Consider the following 22,579-nt stretch of genomic DNA (forward strand, 5'->3'; position numbering starts at 1 on the left):
AGTCTTCTCTTGCCATATTATCTCCAGCATGATCCTATTGAATTAAGGCCAATGTGTGTAAACACAGTGTAACAAGTTAAAAGGAACTCTCTGTGACACACACACGCACACACACCACACCACACCCCACAGTTCAGAACAGCTCATTAAAAGATGTTGGTATATAATAAAAAGCAGTTTGAATAAAATGCAAGGTAAGCTATTAGGGCACAAACTACACTTTGGAAACTTGTAATTTGCAGACATCCAATATTCCTTATGCACAAAAGCAAATATGATAACTGTATGAATAATAAAAAGAAAAACACATTTTTATTGAATGCTATGTCAGAGTTTCAGACCACTTTAATGTTCCTCCAGAAAATCTTGATTGTCCTTATTATTCCCTGCACAAAGTCAAGGCACCCAATGTCAGATGCAGCAGAGCTGCTCCAAATCATAAAAACAAAAAAAAAAAACCCAAAAGCTGTGTAACCGTATCTCCCCTCTTTACTTTGAATGCCTTCAAATGGGAGATATGTACACTCAACAGGGGTCTCACTGGAGGGAAGTATTAAAGTAAAACATAACTTTTAAAATGTAATGGTTTTACTGGACTTTATGCAAATTAGAATCAGAATCAGAATTGACTTTATTCGCCAAGTACAACAGTTGTCGTGCCCGGAATTGGTTGTGGTACACATGGCATAGGCATTTCTTTACATGACAGACAGAACAGGAACAGACAGGTATATACAATGGGATGGGTATAGCAGCATGCATTTTAGAAACTGGGGAACAGTTCATTGAGGGCACTAGTAGCTAGAGTGTGGGGCACCGTGTCACTCATGTTGCTTGTATAATGCAAGTAACTCAATGAAAAGTGAATATAGGCCAGTGTCCTTTTCTTTAAAAGTTTAATTTATTAACCTGTGGACAGAGCTGACAGGACTTGCTAGAAAGCTCCAGTTTCGACTTACCTGCCTGCAGGACATTCTCCCTGAAGCATTCCAGCTTTATAGTATGCATTTTAGAAAATTCTTGTCTGGCTTTTTTTTTTTCTTTCAACGATGCAGTCTAGTTAGTGTTCTTCCATTGAGCCTACTGTCACTCAAAGCAGTGGGTGTCACAGTTCAGACACTGGTGGACCTTGCCCTTGGAGTTCAGCTTATATTTCCTGTTCCTGTCCTTGGCTTTTTGTTGAACATTCTCACCGGTTTTCTGCCCAGGGTCGATCTTCCTCTTGTGGCTACTTCCAGAGCGACTAATGCTAGGTACACACAAACAATTTTCTGACAGATTTACTGTCAGATCTACTATTTCCAACAGGTCTAATCCGATTTTCCCATTGATTTTCAGTTTACTTCTATGGGGAATCAGATCACACCTGTTGGAAATAGTTTATCTAACAGCAAATCTGTCAGAAAATTGTATCCTGTGCACCTAGCATTACAGTCCCAATGGCCTTACATTTCCTCAGATCTGCAACTGCTGTCACAGGAATTTCAAGCTGCTTGGTGATGGTCTTGTAGACTTCTTTTTAACATACTTTTCTATCCTTTCCTTTCTCCTCGGATAGCTTTCTACTTTGCCATCTCTGGCCTGTGATCCGTGTAGGACACGTAATATCAAACAGCAGAGTGCCGTATTTTCTCCATTAATATAGGCTGATCCTTGGTGATTGAAGATGTATGTGATACTAAATAAGAATACCTCTAGTTTAAAAAAAATTGCTGCTATCAAATAATTTATTAGAGATGGGATGGCCAAGGCGGGGTGTGGACTGGGAAGGCGCAAAAGAGAGAAGACTCCAGGAGCCAAAAGTGCAATATGTTAAAACAGGATAAGATGTATATGTGTAAGGAGTGGATGATTGGTGTCAAGACATCTTCTGGGGAAAAGACACAGGAAACAAAAAACACGGGAACCCAATTGTGTAATATGTTTAGTCAAAATTGTCAATGTAGAAGATAAGAATCTACTCACAAGAGTGGGTTGCAGAAGGGCAACCGACCACAGGAAGCGGGTGGAGACAATTAACCCGACTCCACTCGGGGAGGTCACTAAGGACCTGCATGCGGTCGCTCTCCTTGGAAAAAAGGGAGGGAGATGTCCACCGTGGTGTAAACCACATATGTTCTGCCTCCACCCCTCACACGGGTATCGTATGGGGGTTAGGGATGCACTAAATGGTTTAAAGAAGCGCCCTGGTGGTATATAAAAGTGTTTAAAAGCAGTTTTAAAACCGATACAGGTTTGAGGTTGCTTACCTCAAGGACGACAAATCTTTGTAGGGACAAAAGATTTTATTGGTAGCACAGGCAACGTATTTCACGGGTCTGATCCCGCTTCCTCAGGCCAATAGCAGTGCCAGGCCAATTGAAATAGCAAGCTAAGGGAGCGTCTTTAAACCATTTGGTATATGTGTAAGGAAATTCACTCACAAATTTAATAACCTGCAATTACCGGTAAGGCTTACAAAGGAATACCCGCCCCTGTTCAGGCTTACGAAGATCCTATTACACAACCAGTGCTTAGGTAGGTCCTGAGGGTAAGAACTATGCTAAAAATGCAACCTCCCAACAGAGGTGTGATGAGTAACAATTTCTTAGTTGGAGGCACCCAAAAATGTACAAAATAATTACAAACCATTTCTATAAATGAGGTGTAGTTGGTTTACCTCTCCCATAGAAAAGATATCAGTCAAAGCAGCAAATAGAACTGCTGAATTTTCAAGAGTTTATTGGTCAGACAATGCATTTCTTGGGCATCTCCGTCTTCATCGGGTCAATAAAACCACCAACAAGTGGCTACTGTCCAGCATAGATCAGACTAGCTTCTCAAAGTTCCACCTCCAATTTAAACTTAAAGTAAACCTGAAGCAAAAGGTGTATGGAGGCTGCCATATTTATTTTCTTTTAAACAATACCAGTTGCCTGGGAATCCTACTGATCCCTGGCTTCTAATACTTTTAGCCCTAGACCCTGAATAAGCATGCAGCAGATCAGGTGTTTCTGACTTTTTTTTTGTTAGATCTGACCAGATAAGCTGCATGCTGTTTCTGGTTTGATTCAGACACTACTGCAGCCAAATAGATCACCAAGGCTGCCAGGCAACTGGTATAATTTAAAAAGGAGAAAGAAATGGCAGCCTCCATATCACTCTCACTTCAGTTGTCCTTTAAGGCTGCTTACACACAGGGATGTTACAGGCGCACGTAAGTGCAGCCTGTAACGCTCCCCCAACGCACAGTAATGTAACACAAGTGGGATGTTCACACTACCCACGTTGCGTTACATGTAACGCTGCACGTTCTTCCGAAAGTGCAGCATACTGTAGCGTTACAGCGGCTTAAGCCGTGTTAGACTGTTTGCACATGTTCAGTCATGTTGGGGAGGCACATGGCTAATTAATATTCACTGCACGTTGTGACGTGCAGTGTTTACTTCCTGGTGCGGCCGCTCTGTGCAGCGATTGGCCGGCGGGACCACGTGATGCCGCATGCGTCCAAGAGTATGCATCACGGACGCCAGAGTGAGCTGCACAACGCGGCTCACTCAGACGTCCACATCGAAGAGCACCAGGCCTTGCGTTAGGTGCACGTTATGCGACCTTAACGTAGCACCTAACGCAACGTCTTGGTGTGCAAGTAGCCTAAGACTGAAAAGTATAACCGATGGGTTCAGACCTCCTCACAACAGGCCGATGGTTTGCCAGTTAAATAAATTGTGTACCATTTTGTAAGAGAGTAGCCAGGGCCGGATTTATCATAAGGCACTGTGGACACGTGCCTACAGGCATCTGAAGATGGAAAAGTGGCTCACTCCTCTCCCCGAGTGCCTCCCTCCCTCCTTCACTATGCAGAGCCCCGATGAGCGTGTAAATGAGAGGTTACTCACCCTGCTCTCTGCATTCCACTGATGAGAGCTCCCTTCAGTCAGGGGTACCTCTAGCATCTTAATACTGAGGTTCCTCTAGCTACCTAATACTTAGGGGCACCTCTAGCTACTTATTATTGAGGGTACGTCTGGCTACCTAATACTAAGGGGCACCTGTAGCTACCTGTGACGTACAAGGGAAGTTAGGGAGAAGTGACAGCTGGGACAGCCAGCACCCTTGCGATGCTGTTGCGAGAGTTTGTAGGTTCATGGAGGAAGAAGTCTAAGGATTTTAAGGTTTCTCTTGTACTAACCTGTCTTTATTCATTCATTTAAAGATTATGTGGTGAGATGAAGCAATGTTTAACCACTTCAGGACCACAGTCTTTTCGCCCCTTAAGGACCAGAGCCTTTTTCTCCATTCAGACCACTGCAGCTTTCACGGTTTAATGCTCAGTCATACAACCTACCACCTAAATGAATTTTACCTCCTTTTCTTGTCACTAATACAGCTTTCTTTTGATGCTATTTGATTGCTGCTGCGAGTTTTACTTTTTATTATATTCATCAAAAAAGACATGAATTTTGTCAAAAAAATGACTTTTTTAACTTTCTGTGCTGACATTTTTCAAATAAAGTAAAATTTCCTATACATTTGAGCGCGAAAGTTATTCTGCTACATGTCTTTGATAAAAAAAAACCCATTCAGTGTATATTTATTGGATTGGGTAAAAGTTATAGCGTTTACAAACTATGGTGCCAAAAGTGAATTTTCCCATTTTCAAGCATCTCTGACTTTTCTGCGCACCTGTCAGGTTTCATGAGGGGCTAAAATTCCAGGATAGTACAAATACCCCCCAAATGACCCCATTTTGGAAAGAAGACATCCCAAAGTATTCAGTGAGAGGCATGGTGAGTTCATAGAAGATTTTATTTTTTGTCACAAGTTAGCGGAAAATGACACTTTGTGACAACAACAACAAAAAAAAAAAGTTTCCATTTCTTCTAACTTGCGACAAAAAAAAAATGAAATCTGCCACGGACTCACTATGCTCCTCTCTGAATACCTTGAAGTGTCTACTTTCCAAAATGGGGTCATTTATGGGGTGTGTTCACTGTCCTGGCATTTTGGGGGGTGCCTAATTGTAAGCACCCCTGTAAAGCCTAAAGATGCTCATTGGACTTTGGGCCCCTTAGCGCAGTTAGGCTGCAAAAAAGTGCCATACATGTGGTATTGCCGTACTCAGGAAAAGTAGTATAATGTGTTTTGGGGTGTATTTTTACACATACCCATGCTGGGTGAGAGAAATATCTCCGTAAATGACAATTTTTTTATTTTTTTTACACACAATTGTCTATTTATAGAGATATTTCTCCCACTCAGCATGGGTATGTGGAAAAATACACCCCAAAACACATTATACTACTTCTCCTGAGTACGGCGATACCACATGTGTGGCACTTTTTTGCACCCTAACTGCGCTAAGGGGCCCAAAGTCCAATGAGTACCTTTAGGATTTAACAGGTCATTTTGAGAAATTTCGTTTCAAGACTACTCCTCACGGTTTAGGGCCCCTAAAATGCCAGGACAGTATAGGAACCCCACAAATTACCCCATTTTAGAAAGAAGACACCCCAAGGTATTCCATTAGGAGTATGGTGAGTTCATAGAAGATTTTTTTTTTTTGTCACAAGTTAGCGGAAATTGATGTTAATTGTTTTTTTTCACAAAGTGTCATTTTCCGCGAACTTGTGACAAAAAATAAAATCTTCTATGAACTCACCATACTCCTAACGGAATACCTTGGGGTGTCTTCTTTCTAAAATGGGGTCATTTGTGGGGTTCCTATACTGCCCTGGCATTTTAGGGGCCCTAAACCGTGAGGAGTAGTCTTGAAACCAAATGTCGCAAAATGACCTGTGAAATCCTAAAGGTACTCATTGGACTTTGGGCCCCTTAGCGCACTTAGGGTGCAAAAAAGTGCCACACATGTGGTACCGCCGTACTCAGGAGAAGTAGTATAATGTGTTTTGGGGTGTATTTTTACACATACAGATGCTGGGTGGGAGAAATATCTCTGTAAATGACAATTGTTTGATTTTTTTTACACACAATTGTCCATTTACAGAGAGATTTCTCCCACCCAGCATGGGTATGTATAAAAATACACCGCAAAACACATTATACTACTTCTTCTGAGTACGGCGATACCACATGTGTGACACTTTTTTGCAACCTAGGTGCGCTAAGGGGCCTAACGTCCTATTCACAGGTCATTTTGAGGCATTTGGATTCTAGACTACTCCTCACGGTTTAGGGCCCCTAAAATGCCAGGGCAGTATAGGAACCCCACAAGTGACCCCATTTTAGAAAGAAGACACCCCATTGTATTCCGTTAGGGGTATGGTGAGTTCATAGAAGATTTTATTTTTTGTCACAAGTTAGTGAAAAATGACACTTTGTGAAAAAAACAATAAAAATCCAATTTCCTCTAACTTTTGACAAAAAATAAAATATTCTATGAACTCATCATACACCTAACAGAATACCTTGGGGTGTCTTCTTTCTAAAATGGGGTCACTTGTGGGGTTCCTATACTGCCCTGGCATTTTACGGGCCCAAAACTGTGAGTAGTCTGGAAACCAAATTTCTCAAAATGACTGTTCAGGGGTATAAGCATCTGCAAATTTTGATGACAGGTGGTCTATGAGGGGGCAAATTTTGTGGAAGCGGTCATAAGCAGGGTGGCCTCTTAGATGACAGGATGTATTGGGCCTGATCTGATGGATAGGAGTGCTAGGGGGTGACAGGAGGTGATTGATGGGTGTCTCAGGGGGCGGTTAGAGGGGAAAATAGATGCAATAAATGCACTGGGGACGTGATCGGAAGGGGGTCTGAGGGGGATCTGAGGGTTTGGCCGAGTGATCAGGAGCCCACACGGGGCAAATTAGGGCCTGATCTGATGGGTAGGTGTGCTAGGGGGTGACAGGAGGTGATTGATGGGTGTCTCAAGGTGTGATTAGAGGGGGGAAATAGATGCAAGCAATGCACTGGCGAGGTGATCAGGGCTGGGGTCTGAGGGCGTTCTGAGGTGTGGGCGGGTGATTGGGTGCCCGCAAGGGGCAGATTAGGGTCTAATCTGATGGGTAACAGTGACAGGTGGTGATAGGGGGTGATTGATGGGTAATTAGTGGGTGTTTAGAGGAGAGAAGATCTGCGGGCGATCTATTGGTGTGGGTGGGTGATCAGATTGCCCGCAAGGGGCAGGTTAGGGGCTGTTTGATGGGTGGCAGTGACAGGGGGTGATTGATGGGTGGCAGTGACAGGGGGTGATTGATGGGTGATTGACAGGTGATCAGTGGGTTATTACAGGGAATAACAGATGTAAATATTGCACGGGCGAATTGATAAGGGGGGGTCTGAGGGCAATCTGAGCGTGTGGGCGGGTGATTGGGTGCCCGCAAGGGGCAGATTAGGGTCTAATCTGATGGGTAACAGTGACAGGTGGTGATAGGGGGTGATTGATGGGTAATTAGTGGGTGTTTAGAGGAGATAAGAGATGTAAACAATGGATTTGGGAGGTGATCTGATGTCGGATCTGCGGGCGATCTATTGGTGTGGGTGGGTGATCAGATTGCCCGCAAGGGGCAGGTTAGGGGCTGTTTGATGGGTGGCAGTGACAGGGGGTGATTGATGGGTGGCAGTGACAGGGGGTGATTGATGGGTGATTGACAGGTGATCAGTGGGTTATTACAGGGAATAACAGATGTAAATATTGCACGGGCGAATTGATAAGGGGGGGTCTGAGGGCAATCTGAGCGTGTGGGCGGGTGATTGGGTGCCCGCAAGGGGCAGATTAGGGTCTAATCTGATGGGTAACAGTGACAGGTGGTGATAGGGGGTGATTGATGGGTAATTAGTGGGTGTTTAGAGGAGATAAGAGATGTAAACAATGGATTTGGGAGGTGATCTGATGTCGGATCTGCGGGCGATCTATTGGTGTGGGTGGGTGATCAGATTGCCCGCAAGGGGCAGGTTAGGGGCTGATTGATGGGTGGCAGTGACAGGGGGTGATTGACGGGTGATTGACGGGTGATTGACGGGTGATTGACGGGTGATTGACGGGTGATTGACGGGTGATTGACAGGTGATTGACAGGTGATCAGGGGGGATAGATGCATACAGTACACGGGGGGGGGGGTCTGGGGGGGTCTGGGGAGAATCTGAGGGGTGGGGGGGTGATCAGGAGGGAGTAGGGGGCAGATTAGGGACTTAAAAATAAAATAGCGTTGACAGATAGTGACAGGGAGTGATTGATGGGTGATTAGGGGGGTGACTGGGTGCAAACAGTGGTCTGGGGGGTGGGCAGGGGGGGGGTCTGAGGGGTGCTGTGGGCGATCAGGGGGCAGGGGAGGGGGAAATCAGTGTGCTTGGGTGCAGACTAGGGTGGCTGCAGCCTGCCCTGGTGGTCCCTCGGACACTGGGACCACCAGGGCAGGAGGCAGCCAGTATAATAGGCTTTGTATACATTACAAAGCCTATTATACTTGTTACATGCGGCGATCCGGGTGCTAGTAACCCGCCGGCGCTTCCGAACGGCCGGCGGGTTACAACGAACGGTGGGCGGAGCCAGTCCCCGGCGGCTGATCGCGTCACGAATGACGCGATCGCCGCACAGCCACTCCCGCAGCCGCCCCCGCCGATGGGCGTATTGCGGTCGTTTGGGCCCGGTCTTTGCCGCCGCCCATCGGCTGGGGGCGGTCGTTAAGTGGTTAAGTGTGCCCAACTGAGAAAGACCGTATGTTATATTCAATTAGCAATCTTAAAAAAAAAGTCTTAGCTTTAAACTATTTTATTTACCAGTACAAGGATAAATAGATAAAAAATATTGAAGAAACATGAAAAATGTACATGCAAAAATACAAAGTCTTTATTGAAGACAACACTTGTGCAATAATATTCATAAAAGGTATCCTTCAAAGAACATATTCCATAGCTGAGAATGGCGAACATGCAGCAGTGATTAACATCAAGATTAGTGCAGTTGTAAATATTGAGGCGACAACGTCGACTTGTTTCAGGATAGACCCTTTATCAGGCTTCCACTTATAGAGACAAATCTGTATAGTTGATACACGTTCATGACAGACATCTGGACAGAATGAAGCCAGGTAATGCCACTCATCCAATTTATAAACAAAGGAACCGCACATGGCAGGAGCTGAAGGAGAATGACCATTCTCCTTCAGCTACTGCCATGTGCAGTTCCTGTGTTTAAAACCTGAGAACTACCTGAGAACTGCAGTAAATCGCCATGTTATATGCGGCAAACCTTCTAGCCTTCTGCCTCCTTTTCTCTGGGCCCCTCTCACAGATGAAGCACTCTTTGAATCATTAAAGGACTCCTGAAGTGAGAGGGGTATAAAGGCTGCTATATTTATTTGCTTCCAAACAATATAAGTTGCCTGGCATCCTGATGATCTTTCGTGCATCAGTAATGTTTGAATCACACTCCTAAAACAAGCATGCAGCTAATCCAGTCTGTAGTCAGAAACATCTGATCTGCATGCTTGTTTAGGGTCTATGGCTTAACCATAAGACCAGAGTAATTTTCACCGCTCATTCGCTTCACATTAGCTTGCATAGATGGTTATCTATGGGGCGTAGATATTCATCTACGCAAGTTAATGGGTTTGAGCAGTAATTAATAATTAGAGGCAAATGATCAGCAGGACAGACAGGCAATTTGCATTGTTTAAGGGTAGGAACACACTAAGCAGAATTGCATATGCGTTTTCCATAGCACATAGTGGAAAACGCATATGCCTAGTGTGTTCCTACCCTAAAAATATGTCTTCATATACCTCTCACTTGGAGTGTACTTTAAGGAGGAACTCCAGTGAAAATAACAATGAACGAAAGTGCTTAATTTTACAATAATTATGTATAAATGATTTAGTCAGTGAGTGTTTGCCCATGGTAAAATATTTCCTCTCGCTGATTTACATTCTGACATTTATCATATGGTGACATTTTTACTGCTGGCAGGTGATGTCAGGAGAAGTAGCTGCCGCTTGCTTTTTTGGCAGTTGGAAACAGCTGTTATTTCCCACAATGCAACAAGGTTCCCACAGTGTGATGTCAGCACCATGGTTTTGACATCACACTGTGGGAAGGGTTTCACCAAAATATCAGCCATACCGAGCCCATTGATGATCCGTTTGAGAAAAGGAACAGACTTCTCATGTAAAAGGGGGTATTAGCTACTGATTGGGATGAAGTTCAATCCTTTGGTCACAGTTTCTCTTTTAGTGCATCAAAGGGGAAAGCTTGGCAGTGCATAATTATGTGATTTTTTTTTTTTTTATTTTAATTTATATTCACATTGATATTGTAATACAACTTTGACATTCCTGCCTGTAATATATTTGTACTCTTAGCTAGTAGGTACATGCTGATGACTTAGCTCCTCTGCAGGCATAGCAATTTTTGTTATCAGGCTGCTGCTTTTTCCATTCTTTACTGTGAGAAAAAAGATCTTGGCGTTTTCTTCTAGTTTCTCACTCAGCATGAATTCGTAGAAAGATTCTCATTGGGGCAGTAGTCCTCTGCTGAGCCCTCAGTAGCTGTTCTTTATTTAATGCTGTGCCTCAATGAATGATTGAGCTTGGCCAAGCATAGCTAGGATACTGTTTGATCTCTGTATTTCAGCAAGGCTGGTACTACCGTTAATCCACACGTCTTTGCCAAGCACTCTTACTTAATGATATGAATGTGAAGTTTTCCCTGAATGGAAACCATGCCCTCTGACCCAGAGGATGCTAATGAATATAAATGAATCCGCCTACAAATTTTATTGTTTTCAAAAAGTTACGGGCCCTTCTGAAGTTAACTTGCCGGTTACCATAAAATGCAAACATTGGTCATACATTCTTCTGTTATATCTTATCAGAGGCCTTATCCAGTGAATATACTGTAATAAGACATTGCAGCAACTGGTGGGGATGTACAAAATATAAAAACCAATTGGGTTTCATTCGTTTCCATCTGCACACAGAACAGTAAAATAGGGTTTGTGATTGTTTTTTTTTTTCAGTTTGTATTTATTTCTCTAACTTCTTTAATATGTGACAAAAATGTTTAAGAAAGGCAAGTCCAGTTTGTGTTACCCCTGGGGGTACTTGTGTTGGTTTTTGTGGGTTAAATGTGCCATAGTAAATCTATTACAGTAGATATATCAGGATTTAAAAAATATGAATAATGTAGAAATAAGCCTGAATAAGTATTTCTAGCTAATTAAAAGCATAAAGCATGGGTCACACTTAGACTCGTGTGTGTTTTTCGTACCATGAAAAAGCAAAGAAAATGCATATAATGCTCCCAGGGCGAAATCGCGGTGAAGGGATGGTAATGTGTATTTTTCTGCAATGTGAAAAAAAAAAAATACCGACACTGCTGCTTTTTTCCGCACCTCACCTTCGATTTCCTATTGCCGACAGTCAGCTGCTCTCATCTGGCTGTCTGCCAACACTGCACATTCCTCCACGACTCAAGTGTGACCCCTGCATGATGGAATGTTAAAGCATTAATACACAGATATTGATATATACAGTGGTGTGAAAAACTATTTGCCCCCTTCCTGATTTCTTATTATTTTGCATGTTTGTCACACTTAAATGTTTCTGCTCATCAAAAACTGTTAACTATTAGTCAAAGATAACATAATTGAACACAAAATGCAGTTTTAAATGATGGTTTTTATTATTTAGTGAGAAAAAAAAACTCAAAACCTACATGGCCCTGTGTGAAAAAGAAATTGCCCCCTGAACCTAATAACTGGTTGGGCCACCCTTAGCAGCAATAACTGCAATCAAGCGTTTGCGATAACTTGCAACGAGCCTTTTACAGCGCTTTGGAGGAATTTTGGCCCACTCATCTTTGCAGAATTGTTGTAATTCAGCTTTATCTGAGGATTTTCTAGCATGAACCGCCTTTTTAAGGTCATGCCACAACATCTCAATAGGATTCAGGTCAGGACTTTGACTAGGCCACTCCAACGTCTTCATTTTGTTTTTCTTCAGCCATTCAGAGGTGGATTTGCTGGTGTGCTTTGGGTCGTTGTCCTGCTGCAGCACCCAAGATCGCTTCAGCTTGAGTTGACGAACAGATGGCCGGACATTCTCCTTCAGGATTTTTTGGTAGACAGTAGAATTCATGGTTCCATCTATCACAGCAAGCCTTCCAGGTCCTGAAGCAGCTAAACAACCCCAGACCATCACACCACCACCATATTTAACTGTTGGTATGATGTTCTTTTGCTGAACTGCTGTGTTACTTCTACGCCAGATGTAACGGGACACGCACCTTCCAAAAAGTTCAACTTTTGTCTCGTCGGTCCACAAAGTATTTTCCCAAAAGTCTTGATAATCATTGAGATGTTTTTTTAGCAAAATTGAGACGAGCCTTAATGTTCCTTTTGCTTAAAAGTGGTTTGCGCCTTGGATATCTGTCATGCAGGCCGTTTTTGCCCAGTCTCTTTCTTATGGTGGAGTCGTGAACACTGACCTTAATTGAGGCAAGTGAGGCCTGCAGTTCTTTAGATGTTGTCCTGGGGTCTTTTGTGGCCTCTCGGATGAGTTTTCTCTGCGCTCTTGGGGTAATTTTTGTCGACCAGCCACTCCTGGGAAGGTTCACTGTTCCATGTTTTTGCCATTTGTGGATATTGGCTCTCACTGTGGTTCGCTAGAGTCCTAAAGCTTTAGAAATGGCTTTATAACCTTTACCAGACTGATAGATCTCAATTACAGTACTTTTGTTCTCATTTGTTCCTGAATTTCTTTGGATCTTGGCATGATGTCTAGCTTTTGAGGAGCTTTTGGTCTACTTCTCTGTGTCAGATAGCTCCTATTTAAGTGATTTCTTGAGTAAAACAGGTGTGGCAGTAATCAGGCCTGGGGGTGACTACAGAAATTGAACTCAGGTGTGATAAACCACAGTTAAATTATTTTTTAACAAGGGGGGCAATCACTTTTTCACACAGGGCCATGTAGATTTGGAGGTTTTTTTCCTCACTAAATAATAAAAACCATCATTTAAAACTGCATTTTGTGTTCAATTATGTTATCTTTGAGTAATAGTTAACGGTTTTTGATGAGCAGAAACATTTAAGTGTGACAAACATGCAAAAGAATAAGAAATCAGGAAGGGGGCAAATAGTTTTTCACACCACTGTATGTGTCCAGGAGTACATGGAATTACATATGCCACAATATGGGGTATTCAGAAAGCACCTTCTTTCATAAAGGGGTATATGCTGTAATAATGTTAAAAACTGATCTAAATGACATTTGTTTGAGTATTCCATTGCTTCCATATAGGTGAATTACTCTGATGAATGTACTTTCTTATTGATCCCTTTTTATGCTCTCATGAATTTCTATGCTACTCTACAACACACGTTTTGGAAACCTTAAAAAATGAACCAAGTAACATTGCAAAAGAAACAGTTCATCATCTACAAACAACTTTGTCCACTCCCCTTCAGCATTCACAGGAGGTTGAACCTTGTGTTGCTATCAGAATCAGAAATCATTTATTCCCCAATCAGACTGGGTCATGCCCAGAATTAGGTTCAGCATGTACAGGATTTAGAATACAGCTAAAAAAATGTTAAATAGGGGTTTTTCGTTTGTTTAAAAAAACAGTCTTTGGAGACCACGATAAATAATTTAAAAGATGTGCTTGTTTAATTAAACATTATTCAATTCCATAAATGTTCAAAAATCAATAAGGTACAGTTCTTAGTTGCATCAAAAACAGTTACAATAATATAAAAACGAAATGATTGAATTGCAGAGTAATCTGTATGTGTATAAAGGCTATTGTTGATGTCCTTTTACGTACGTGTGTGTGTGTGTGTGTGTGTGTGTGTGTGTGTCTGTCTGTCTGTCTGTCTGTCTGTCTGTCTGTCTGTCTGTCTGAAGAATGAATGAATGAAATCAGAATCTTTCCCGCCTGAGTACTTTATATATGAAATGAGATGGTCCTACAATGTACCACTATTCTATCTTCTGATTGATCTGATTAAATAATGCTATAGTTTCTATTTGTTGACTACTAAATCTAACTACTTTAGCTTAACTATTCAGCTTGCCATTCTCCTGTGATTTTCCGTTCAGCTGCGGTGAGCCCCGGTAACAAGCTCAGTGACGTCACTCTGGGTCTACTGCGCATGCGCAGAAGACCCTGACTGGCTTCGACTGAGTCCTTTTACCGGGGCTCACCGGGGGCTGAGCGGCAGAGAGCAGGAGGACGACCAGGGACACATCTGTGCTTATAGGGCTAGGAGTTCCTATTTCTTGAGGTCCTGATTGAGATGGCCCGAAACCTCTGGGCAGATGGGAGCAGACTGAAGAAGTGGTGGCCAGGATGTGAGGGGTTGTTGGCAATGCTCTGGAGTGCAGTCTGGAGTTGTAGATGAAGTCAAGTGGGCAGAGGGGTTTCACCGATGATCCTTTCCGCTGATCTGATGACCCTCTGTAGTTTGTATCTGTTGCTGCTGGAAGAGCCAGTGTACCAGATCAGGATGGATGAACAGAGGACAGATTCAGTAGTGGCAGAGTAGACGCTTTTCAGAAGCTCCTGGGCCATACCAAACTTCTTCAATTGCTGAAAGAAGAATAGCCTCTGCTGAACTTTCTTTTGGGTGGTAGAGGCAGTGTTGGCCTTACAGCTCAGCTCGTTGGAGATGGTTGTGCCTAGGAGGCGGACGCAAGATACTCATTTGATCTCTGTGCCAGCAATCTAAATTGGAGATGAGGTAGAAGTCGATGATCATCTCAACGGTTTGGGCTGTATAAGGACCAGACTTTTCTCCCTACACCATTGGCGTATTCTGTCAACCTGCTGACTGTAGGGCTGCCTGCATTTAGGCAGTGCTGTACCTAGCACAGTAATGGTGGCAACTGCCTTCCAGAAGTTGCATTTCAGGAGCTGCAGTAACTGCACAATTAATTTCCATAGTTCATCTTCTGATTCCTCTTTGAAGTATACCCATTGCCACACATCATGAGACTCCATTGTTTCAAGTGAGTTTTGGCATGTTACAGTTCTAGCATAATGCTAACATGGTGTGAAATACATTGTTCTCATTGAAGCCAATTCATTATACAAGCAAAAACTGGCTGGTGTTTCTAATAATCCTGCTGCAGACATTTTGGTGATACTAGTAAGGGAGTCTGTGTACAGTCCTTCTCGGCACCAGCGAAAGCGCTAGCAAATGATGCAAAGTACCCTCTGTGTGGAAAAGTCTATAATCTTGTCTTTATCCGAGATGCTGTCTGACGTGACAAGGTGCCCCTTGCATCTTCTAGTATCAATGTGAAGTATATTGTTTTCTCTGTAATTGCTTGCATTAATTAATGTTCTTTTGTAGAAAATGTTCGCTTTGTAGTCATTTGTATATTGAATTTGTTATATCTACATTCTTTGATGTAAAATAAGTCTCAAACGCTTTTAGAGAAACGATAGTCATAAAATCCTAGCACAGCCTGACATATTTGTCTTTGTTTTTTCTTGTTAAACAGCTGTGTTCTACTCATTTGCCAACTCCATCGGAAGCTTCTAATCACTACCAAGCAGTGTGCCGGGCACTGTATGCTGAGACAATGGAACTGCACATGTTTCTGACAAAAATCAAGAGTGCAAAAGAGGTGAGCTGTGCTGTCATCAAAACTACTTACTGTAAGCATCTTTTGCATCCAGGTGTTTAATACGTCCTTTTCATCGCATGTTTTTTTAAAGCATTATGGTTATTGAAGCTGATGTTCATAATATGGCCACTTTGTGTAAGTTCTTTTCCAGCTCTTTCATGTGTTCTCCTTTTTCACTAATCTATTCAAGTAAAACTCCAGGTGAAACAATGAGTTTTTTAATGGTGTAAAAAGGTGTTAGACACTTATTGCCAAATAGGTAGATGCTATGTATCAAGATAAAGGGAATCGAGAGGTATGTGGGGGCTGCCATATTTATAACCTTTTAAGCAATAAACGTTGCCTGGCTTTCCTGCTGTTAATTCTGCAATCAGTAGGATCTGAATTACACACCTGAAACAAGCATGCAGCTAATCTTGTCAGATTCTTGTCAGAAACATCTGATCTGCATACTTATTCAGTGTATATGGCTAAAAGAGTATTAAGAGTCAGAGAATCATCAAGACTTCCAGGCAATCTGCATTGTTTAAAATTAAATGTCAGCCTCGATATTCATCTCACTTCAGGTTCCCTTCAATGATCTGACACAATTTAGTCTATGAGAGGCAGCTTGGGCTGGACTGCTAGGGCTCTAGTGCTGGCTAAAGGTTTTTTGCCGTTTCAGAGAACAAAGTACAGTTAGGTTGCAGTGCTATGGAGCATCCAGAAGCTATAGGCTGGTCCACAAGCCTGTAAATGTAGCAAATGAAAAAGTGAGAGATTGGGCTCCATTCACTAAACTTTTCATAAATGACTTATTTATCACATAATTGATAAAAATAACCTTTCAGCACATTTACAAGCAAAATAATCAGTCTAAGTTGTTCCTGGTTAACTTCATTTCAATATTACTTTTCTTGCAATAATTATATTGTATTTTTGCTCTTTGGGAGCTTAAAAAAGTAACATAGACAAGGTGACAACCAAGGAAAACAGGTAAAAAAGCTTTGTGAATCATGCCAGGCGTGGAGCTAGGGGGGGTCGGGGTAGGACAAGTGCCCCGGGGCGCCTGGTCCCCAAGGGCGCCCAGCTGAGCTCCGGAGTTTTTATTTTTTTTTGCGGGGGGAGCAGGAGCAGCGCAGAGAAGAGGGAGAGCTGTGCGGACGGTGGGGAAGGGGGGCCATCTTCCCCCCTCCTTCCCTCACCTTAGGTGCTCTCCCTCCCTCGCTGTCCCCTCCAATGTCCGGGTGGCTGGCAGCGGCGGGCGGAACTCACCTCCGTCTCGCTCCAGCGCCGGCCGGAAGTTCGGGTGCGCAGACCAGAGTAGCGGCAGATCCAGCCGGCGCTGCGAGAGACGGAGGTAAGTTCCGCCCGCCGCTGCCAGCCACCCGGACATTGGAGGGGACAGCGAGGGAGGGAGAGCAGCTCTTCTCTGCGCTGCTCCCCTCCTGCTGGGGACAGGGGCACCGGACCTGGCTACCTACTCTGGGCACATATACCCCTGGCTACCTACTCTGGGCACATATACCCCTGCCTACATATATTGGGCACATATACCCCTAACTACATATACTGGGCATATACCCCTGGCTACCTACTCTGGGCACATATACCCCTGCCTACATATATTGGGCACATATACCCCTAACTACATATACTGGGCATATACCCCTGGCTACCTACTCTGGGCACATATACCCCTGGCTACCTACTCTGGGCACATATACCCCTGGCTACCTACTCTGGGCACATATACCCCTGGCTACCTACTCTGGGCACATATACCCCTGGCTACCTACTCTGGGCACATATACCCCTAACTACATATACTGGGCATATACCCCTGGCTACCTACTCTGGGCACATATACCCCTGGCTACCTACTCTGGGCACATATACCCCTGGCTACCTACTCTGGGCACATATACCCCTGGCTACCTACTCTGGGCACATATACCCCTGGCTACCTACTCTGGGCACATATACCCCTGGCTACCTACTCTGGGCACATATACCCCTGCCCTGCCTACATATATTGGGCACATATACCCCTAACTACATATACTGGGCATATACCCCTGGCTACCTACTCTGGGCACATATACCCCTGGCTACCTACTCTGGGCACATATACCCCTGGCTACCTACTCTGGGCACATATACCCTTGGCTACCTACTCTGGGCACATATACCCCTGCCTACATATATTGGGCACATATACCCCTAACTACATATACTGGGAATATACCCCTGGCTACCTACTCTGGGCACATATACCCCTGGCTACCTACTCTGGGCACATATACCCCTGGCTACCTACTATGGGCACATATACCCCTGGCTACCTACTATGGGCACATATACCCCTGGCTACCTACTCTGGGCACATATACCCCTGGCTACCTACTCTGTGCACATATATACCCCTGCCTACATATATTGGGCACATATATCCCTAACTACATATATTGGGCATATACCCCTGGCTACCTACTCTGGGCACATATACCCCTGGCTACCTACTCTGGGCACATATACCCCTGGCTAACCTACTCTGGGCACATATACCCCTGGCTACCTACTCTGGGCACATATACCCCTGGCTACCTACTCTGGGCACATATACCCCTGGCTACCTACTCTGGGCACATATACCCCTGGCTACCTACTCTGGGAACATATACCCCTGGCTACCTACTCTGGGCACATATACCCCTGCCTACATATATTGGGCACATATACCCCTAACTACATATACTGGGCATATACCCCTGGCTACCTACTCTGGGCACATATACCCCTGGCTACCTACTATGGGCACATATACCCCTGGCTACCTACTCTGGGCACATATACCCCTGGCTACCTACTCTGGGCACATATACCCCTGGCTACCTACTCTGGGCACATATACCCCTGCCTACATATATTGGGCACATATACCCCTAACTACATATACTGGGCATATACCCCTGGCTACCTACTCTGGGCACATATACCCCTGGCTACCTACTCTGGGCACATATACCCCTGCCTACATATATTGGGCACATATACCCCTAACTACATATACTGGGCATATACCCCTGGCTACCTACTCTGGGCACATATACCCCTGCCTACATATATTGGGCACATATACCCCTAACTACATATACTGGGCATATACCCCTGGCTACCTACTCTGGGCACATATACCCCTGGCTACCTACTCTGGGCACATATACCCCTGGCTACCTACTCTGGGCACATATACCCCTGGCTACCTACTCTGGGCACATATACCCCTGGCTACCTACTCTGGGCACATATACCCCTAACTACATATACTGGGCATATACCCCTGGCTACCTACTCTGGGCACATATACCCCTGGCTACCTACTCTGGGCACATATACCCCTGGCTACCTACTCTGGGCACATATACCCCTGGCTACCTACTCTGGGCACATATACCCCTGGCTACCTACTCTGGGCACATATACCCCTGGCTACCTACTCTGGGCACATATACCCCTGGCTACCTACTCTGGGCACATATACCCCTGCCCTGCCTACATATATTGGGCACATATACCCCTAACTACATATACTGGGCATATACCCCTGGCTACCTACTCTGGGCACATATACCCCTGGCTACCTACTCTGGGCACATATACCCCTGGCTACCTACTCTGGGCACATATACCCTTGGCTACCTACTCTGGGCACATATACCCCTGCCTACATATATTGGGCACATATACCCCTAACTACATATACTGGGAATATACCCCTGGCTACCTACTCTGGGCACATATACCCCTGGCTACCTACTCTGGGCACATATACCCCTGGCTACCTACTATGGGCACATATACCCCTGGCTACCTACTATGGGCACATATACCCCTGGCTACCTACTCTGGGCACATATACCCCTGGCTACCTACTCTGTGCACATATATACCCCTGCCTACATATATTGGGCACATATATCCCTAACTACATATATTGGGCATATACCCCTGGCTACCTACTCTGGGCACATATACCCCTGGCTACCTACTCTGGGCACATATACCCCTGGCTAACCTACTCTGGGCACATATACCCCTGGCTACCTACTCTGGGCACATATACCCCTGGCTACCTACTCTGGGCACATATACCCCTGGCTACCTACTCTGGGAACATATACCCCTGGCTACCTACTCTGGGCACATATACCCCTGCCTACATATATTGGGCACATATACCCCTAACTACATATACTGGGCATATACCCCTGGCTACCTACTCTGGGCACATATACCCCTGGCTACCTACTATGGGCACATATACCCCTGGCTACCTACTCTGGGCACATATACCCCTGGCTACCTACTCTGGGCACATATACCCCTGGCTACCTACTCTGGGCACATATACCCCTGCCTACATATATTGGGCACATATACCCCTAACTACATATACTGGGCATATACCCCTGGCTACCTACTCTGGGCACATATACCCCTGGCTACCTACTCTGGGCACATATACCCCTGCCTACATATATTGGGCACATATACCCCTAACTACATATACTGGGCATATACTCCTGGCTACCTACTCTGGGCACATATATCCCTGGCTACCTACTCTGGGCACATATACTCCTGCCTACATATACTGGGCACATATACCCCTGCCTACATATACTGGGCACATATACCCCTAACTACATATACTGGGCACATATACCCCTAACTACATATACTGGGTACATATACCCCTGGCTACATATACTGGGCATATATACCCCTGGCTACATATACTGGGCACATATACCCCTGGCTACATATACTAGGCACATATACCCCTGGCTACATATACTGGGCACATATTATACCCCTGGCTACATATACTGGGCACATATTATACCCCTGGCTACATATACTGGGCACATATAACCCTGACTACATATACTGGGCACATATACCCCTGGCTATATATACTGGGCACATATACCCCTGACTATATATACTGGGCACATATACCCCTGGCTACATATACTGGGCACATATACCTCTGGCTACATATACTGGGGACACATACCCCTGCCTACATATACTGGGCACATATACCCCTGGCTACCTGTTCTGTGGACATCTCTACCCCTGTCTACCTGTTCTGGGGACATCTATACTGCTGGCCACCTATTCTGGGGACACCTATAGACCTGGGGCTACCTATTTTTGGGGAAGCACTGCTGTCAGATTGAGTGTATTTTGGGGAACTGCTGCCAGGTGAGAGGTGTCTACCATATTAAGGGGGCATTCTGCCTATTTATGTGACATGCTGTCTATTTATGTGCCTCATGACTGCTGAATTTGTCTTGTTGGGGGCTTCATGGTTACTGAATTTGTCTTGTTGGGGGCCTCATGATTTGTTGGGGGCCTCAAGATTGCTGAATTTGTCTTGTTAGGGGCCTCATGATTGCTGAATTTGTCTTGTTGGGGGCCTCAGGATTGCTAAATTTGTCTTGTTGGGGGCCTCATGATTGCTCAGTTGGTCATGTTGGGGGCCTCATGTTTGCTCATGATTGCGGAATTTGTCTTGATCGGGGGGGCTCATGATTGCTGAATTTGTCTTGGAACATGCTGGAAGGTACATACTGAGGGAGGGTGGGTGAGCGTGAGCCTGCTAACCTCCATGTACATTTGAAGGGGCGTGACCAAATGTGGAGCACCCATAACCACGCCCACATTTGGTCACGACCCTTCACCTTAGGGGGCGCATTAATAGTCTTAGTCCCCGGGCGCTGAAAACCCTAGCTACGCCTCTGAATCATGCCCTATGTCCTGGTGCTTGAATACTAGTCTCAATGCTGGCCACTTGGTGTCATACAATAGACAGTACCTTTTCCTTCCTGACAAGATCAACAGTCACATAATTACTGGTAGGGAGTGTTTTTAAAGGACAACTGAAGCAAGAAGGATCTAGAGGCTGCCATATTTATTTCCTTTTAAACAATACTAATTGCCTGGCTGTCCTGCTTATCCTCTGCCTTTAATATTTTTAACAATAGACCTTAACAAACACATTCAGATCAGGTTTTTCTGTCAGAACTGACAAGTTTAGCAGCCTACCTGTTTCTGGTGTTGGTCAGATGCTACTGCATCCAAATAAATCAGCAGGGCTGCCAGGCAACTGGTATTGTTTAAAAGGATATAAATATGGCAGCATCCATATTCTTCTCACTTCAGTTGTCCTTTAAAGAAAAAAAAAACACATATATCCAGGTACGTCACCCCAAATTAGGACATTTAAATAAGTTATTAAGGAAAGCGAGGTGTTAAAGGGTGTGTGGTCAGAAAAATGGCGCACACACACAAAAAAAAAAAAATCAGTTAACCCTTTGCACATTCACATGCAAATGTTCAAACAAATGCATTCAGATGAATAAATCATCCAGGCACCACTGCTATCCCTACAGCTAAGTTAAAAGCCGGGGTCTTAGTTACAAAATAATGCATTCCCTTGCGTTGTCGCCTACACTGTGTAAAAGTACCCAGGTAAACGTAGGTGTCCTAACTCTGACCCTGTAACATGCTTAATGCAGACATGCAAACATTCGTTGCATCAAACCTGTATAGGGATTAGGAGCACACATCCTGATGTCCTCTCCTGGGACAGATAGCACATCATACCAATCACACAAGGGAGCTAACGTAATGTAACCATGCGCACCATGCACATACACCAGCGTAAGCCGTGTGCATGCTGACCGTAAACACAAACGGGAAGGAGGGAGTGCGGTGGATTGAACCCTGACCACAAGGGTCAGTAACAAGAAAAAAACCGCACATATATCCAGGCACATCACCTCAAGTTAGGACATTTAAATAAGTTATTAAGGAAAGGAAGGGGCTAAAGGGGGTGTGGCCAGAGAAATAGCACTGCAGTGGTGCCTGGATGATTTATTCATGCGAATGCATTTGTTTGAACATTTATATGTGAAGAGTGCAAAGGGTTAACTTTTTTTGGTCCTTTAAAGGGAGTC

General features: G+C 44.4%; 1 protein-coding gene across 5 annotated transcripts in view; it reads left to right on the plus strand.

The window, feature by feature from the left end:
* Positions 1-22,579, plus strand: part of SPIRE1 (spire type actin nucleation factor 1) — a 257,639-nt gene that overhangs the window by 169,091 nt on the left and 65,969 nt on the right. For all 5 annotated transcript variants that reach the window (XM_068237134.1, XM_068237135.1, XM_068237136.1 and 2 more), the window contains exon 4: positions 15,444-15,569. In XM_068237134.1, coding sequence (XP_068093235.1) covers positions 15,444-15,569 — 126 coding nt within the window. The remainder of the gene's footprint in view (positions 1-15,443; positions 15,570-22,579) is intronic.

The sequence above is a fragment of the Hyperolius riggenbachi genome, chromosome 5, assembly GCF_040937935.1.
Source record: "Hyperolius riggenbachi isolate aHypRig1 chromosome 5, aHypRig1.pri, whole genome shotgun sequence".
Taxonomy (NCBI): Eukaryota; Metazoa; Chordata; class Amphibia; order Anura; family Hyperoliidae; genus Hyperolius; species Hyperolius riggenbachi.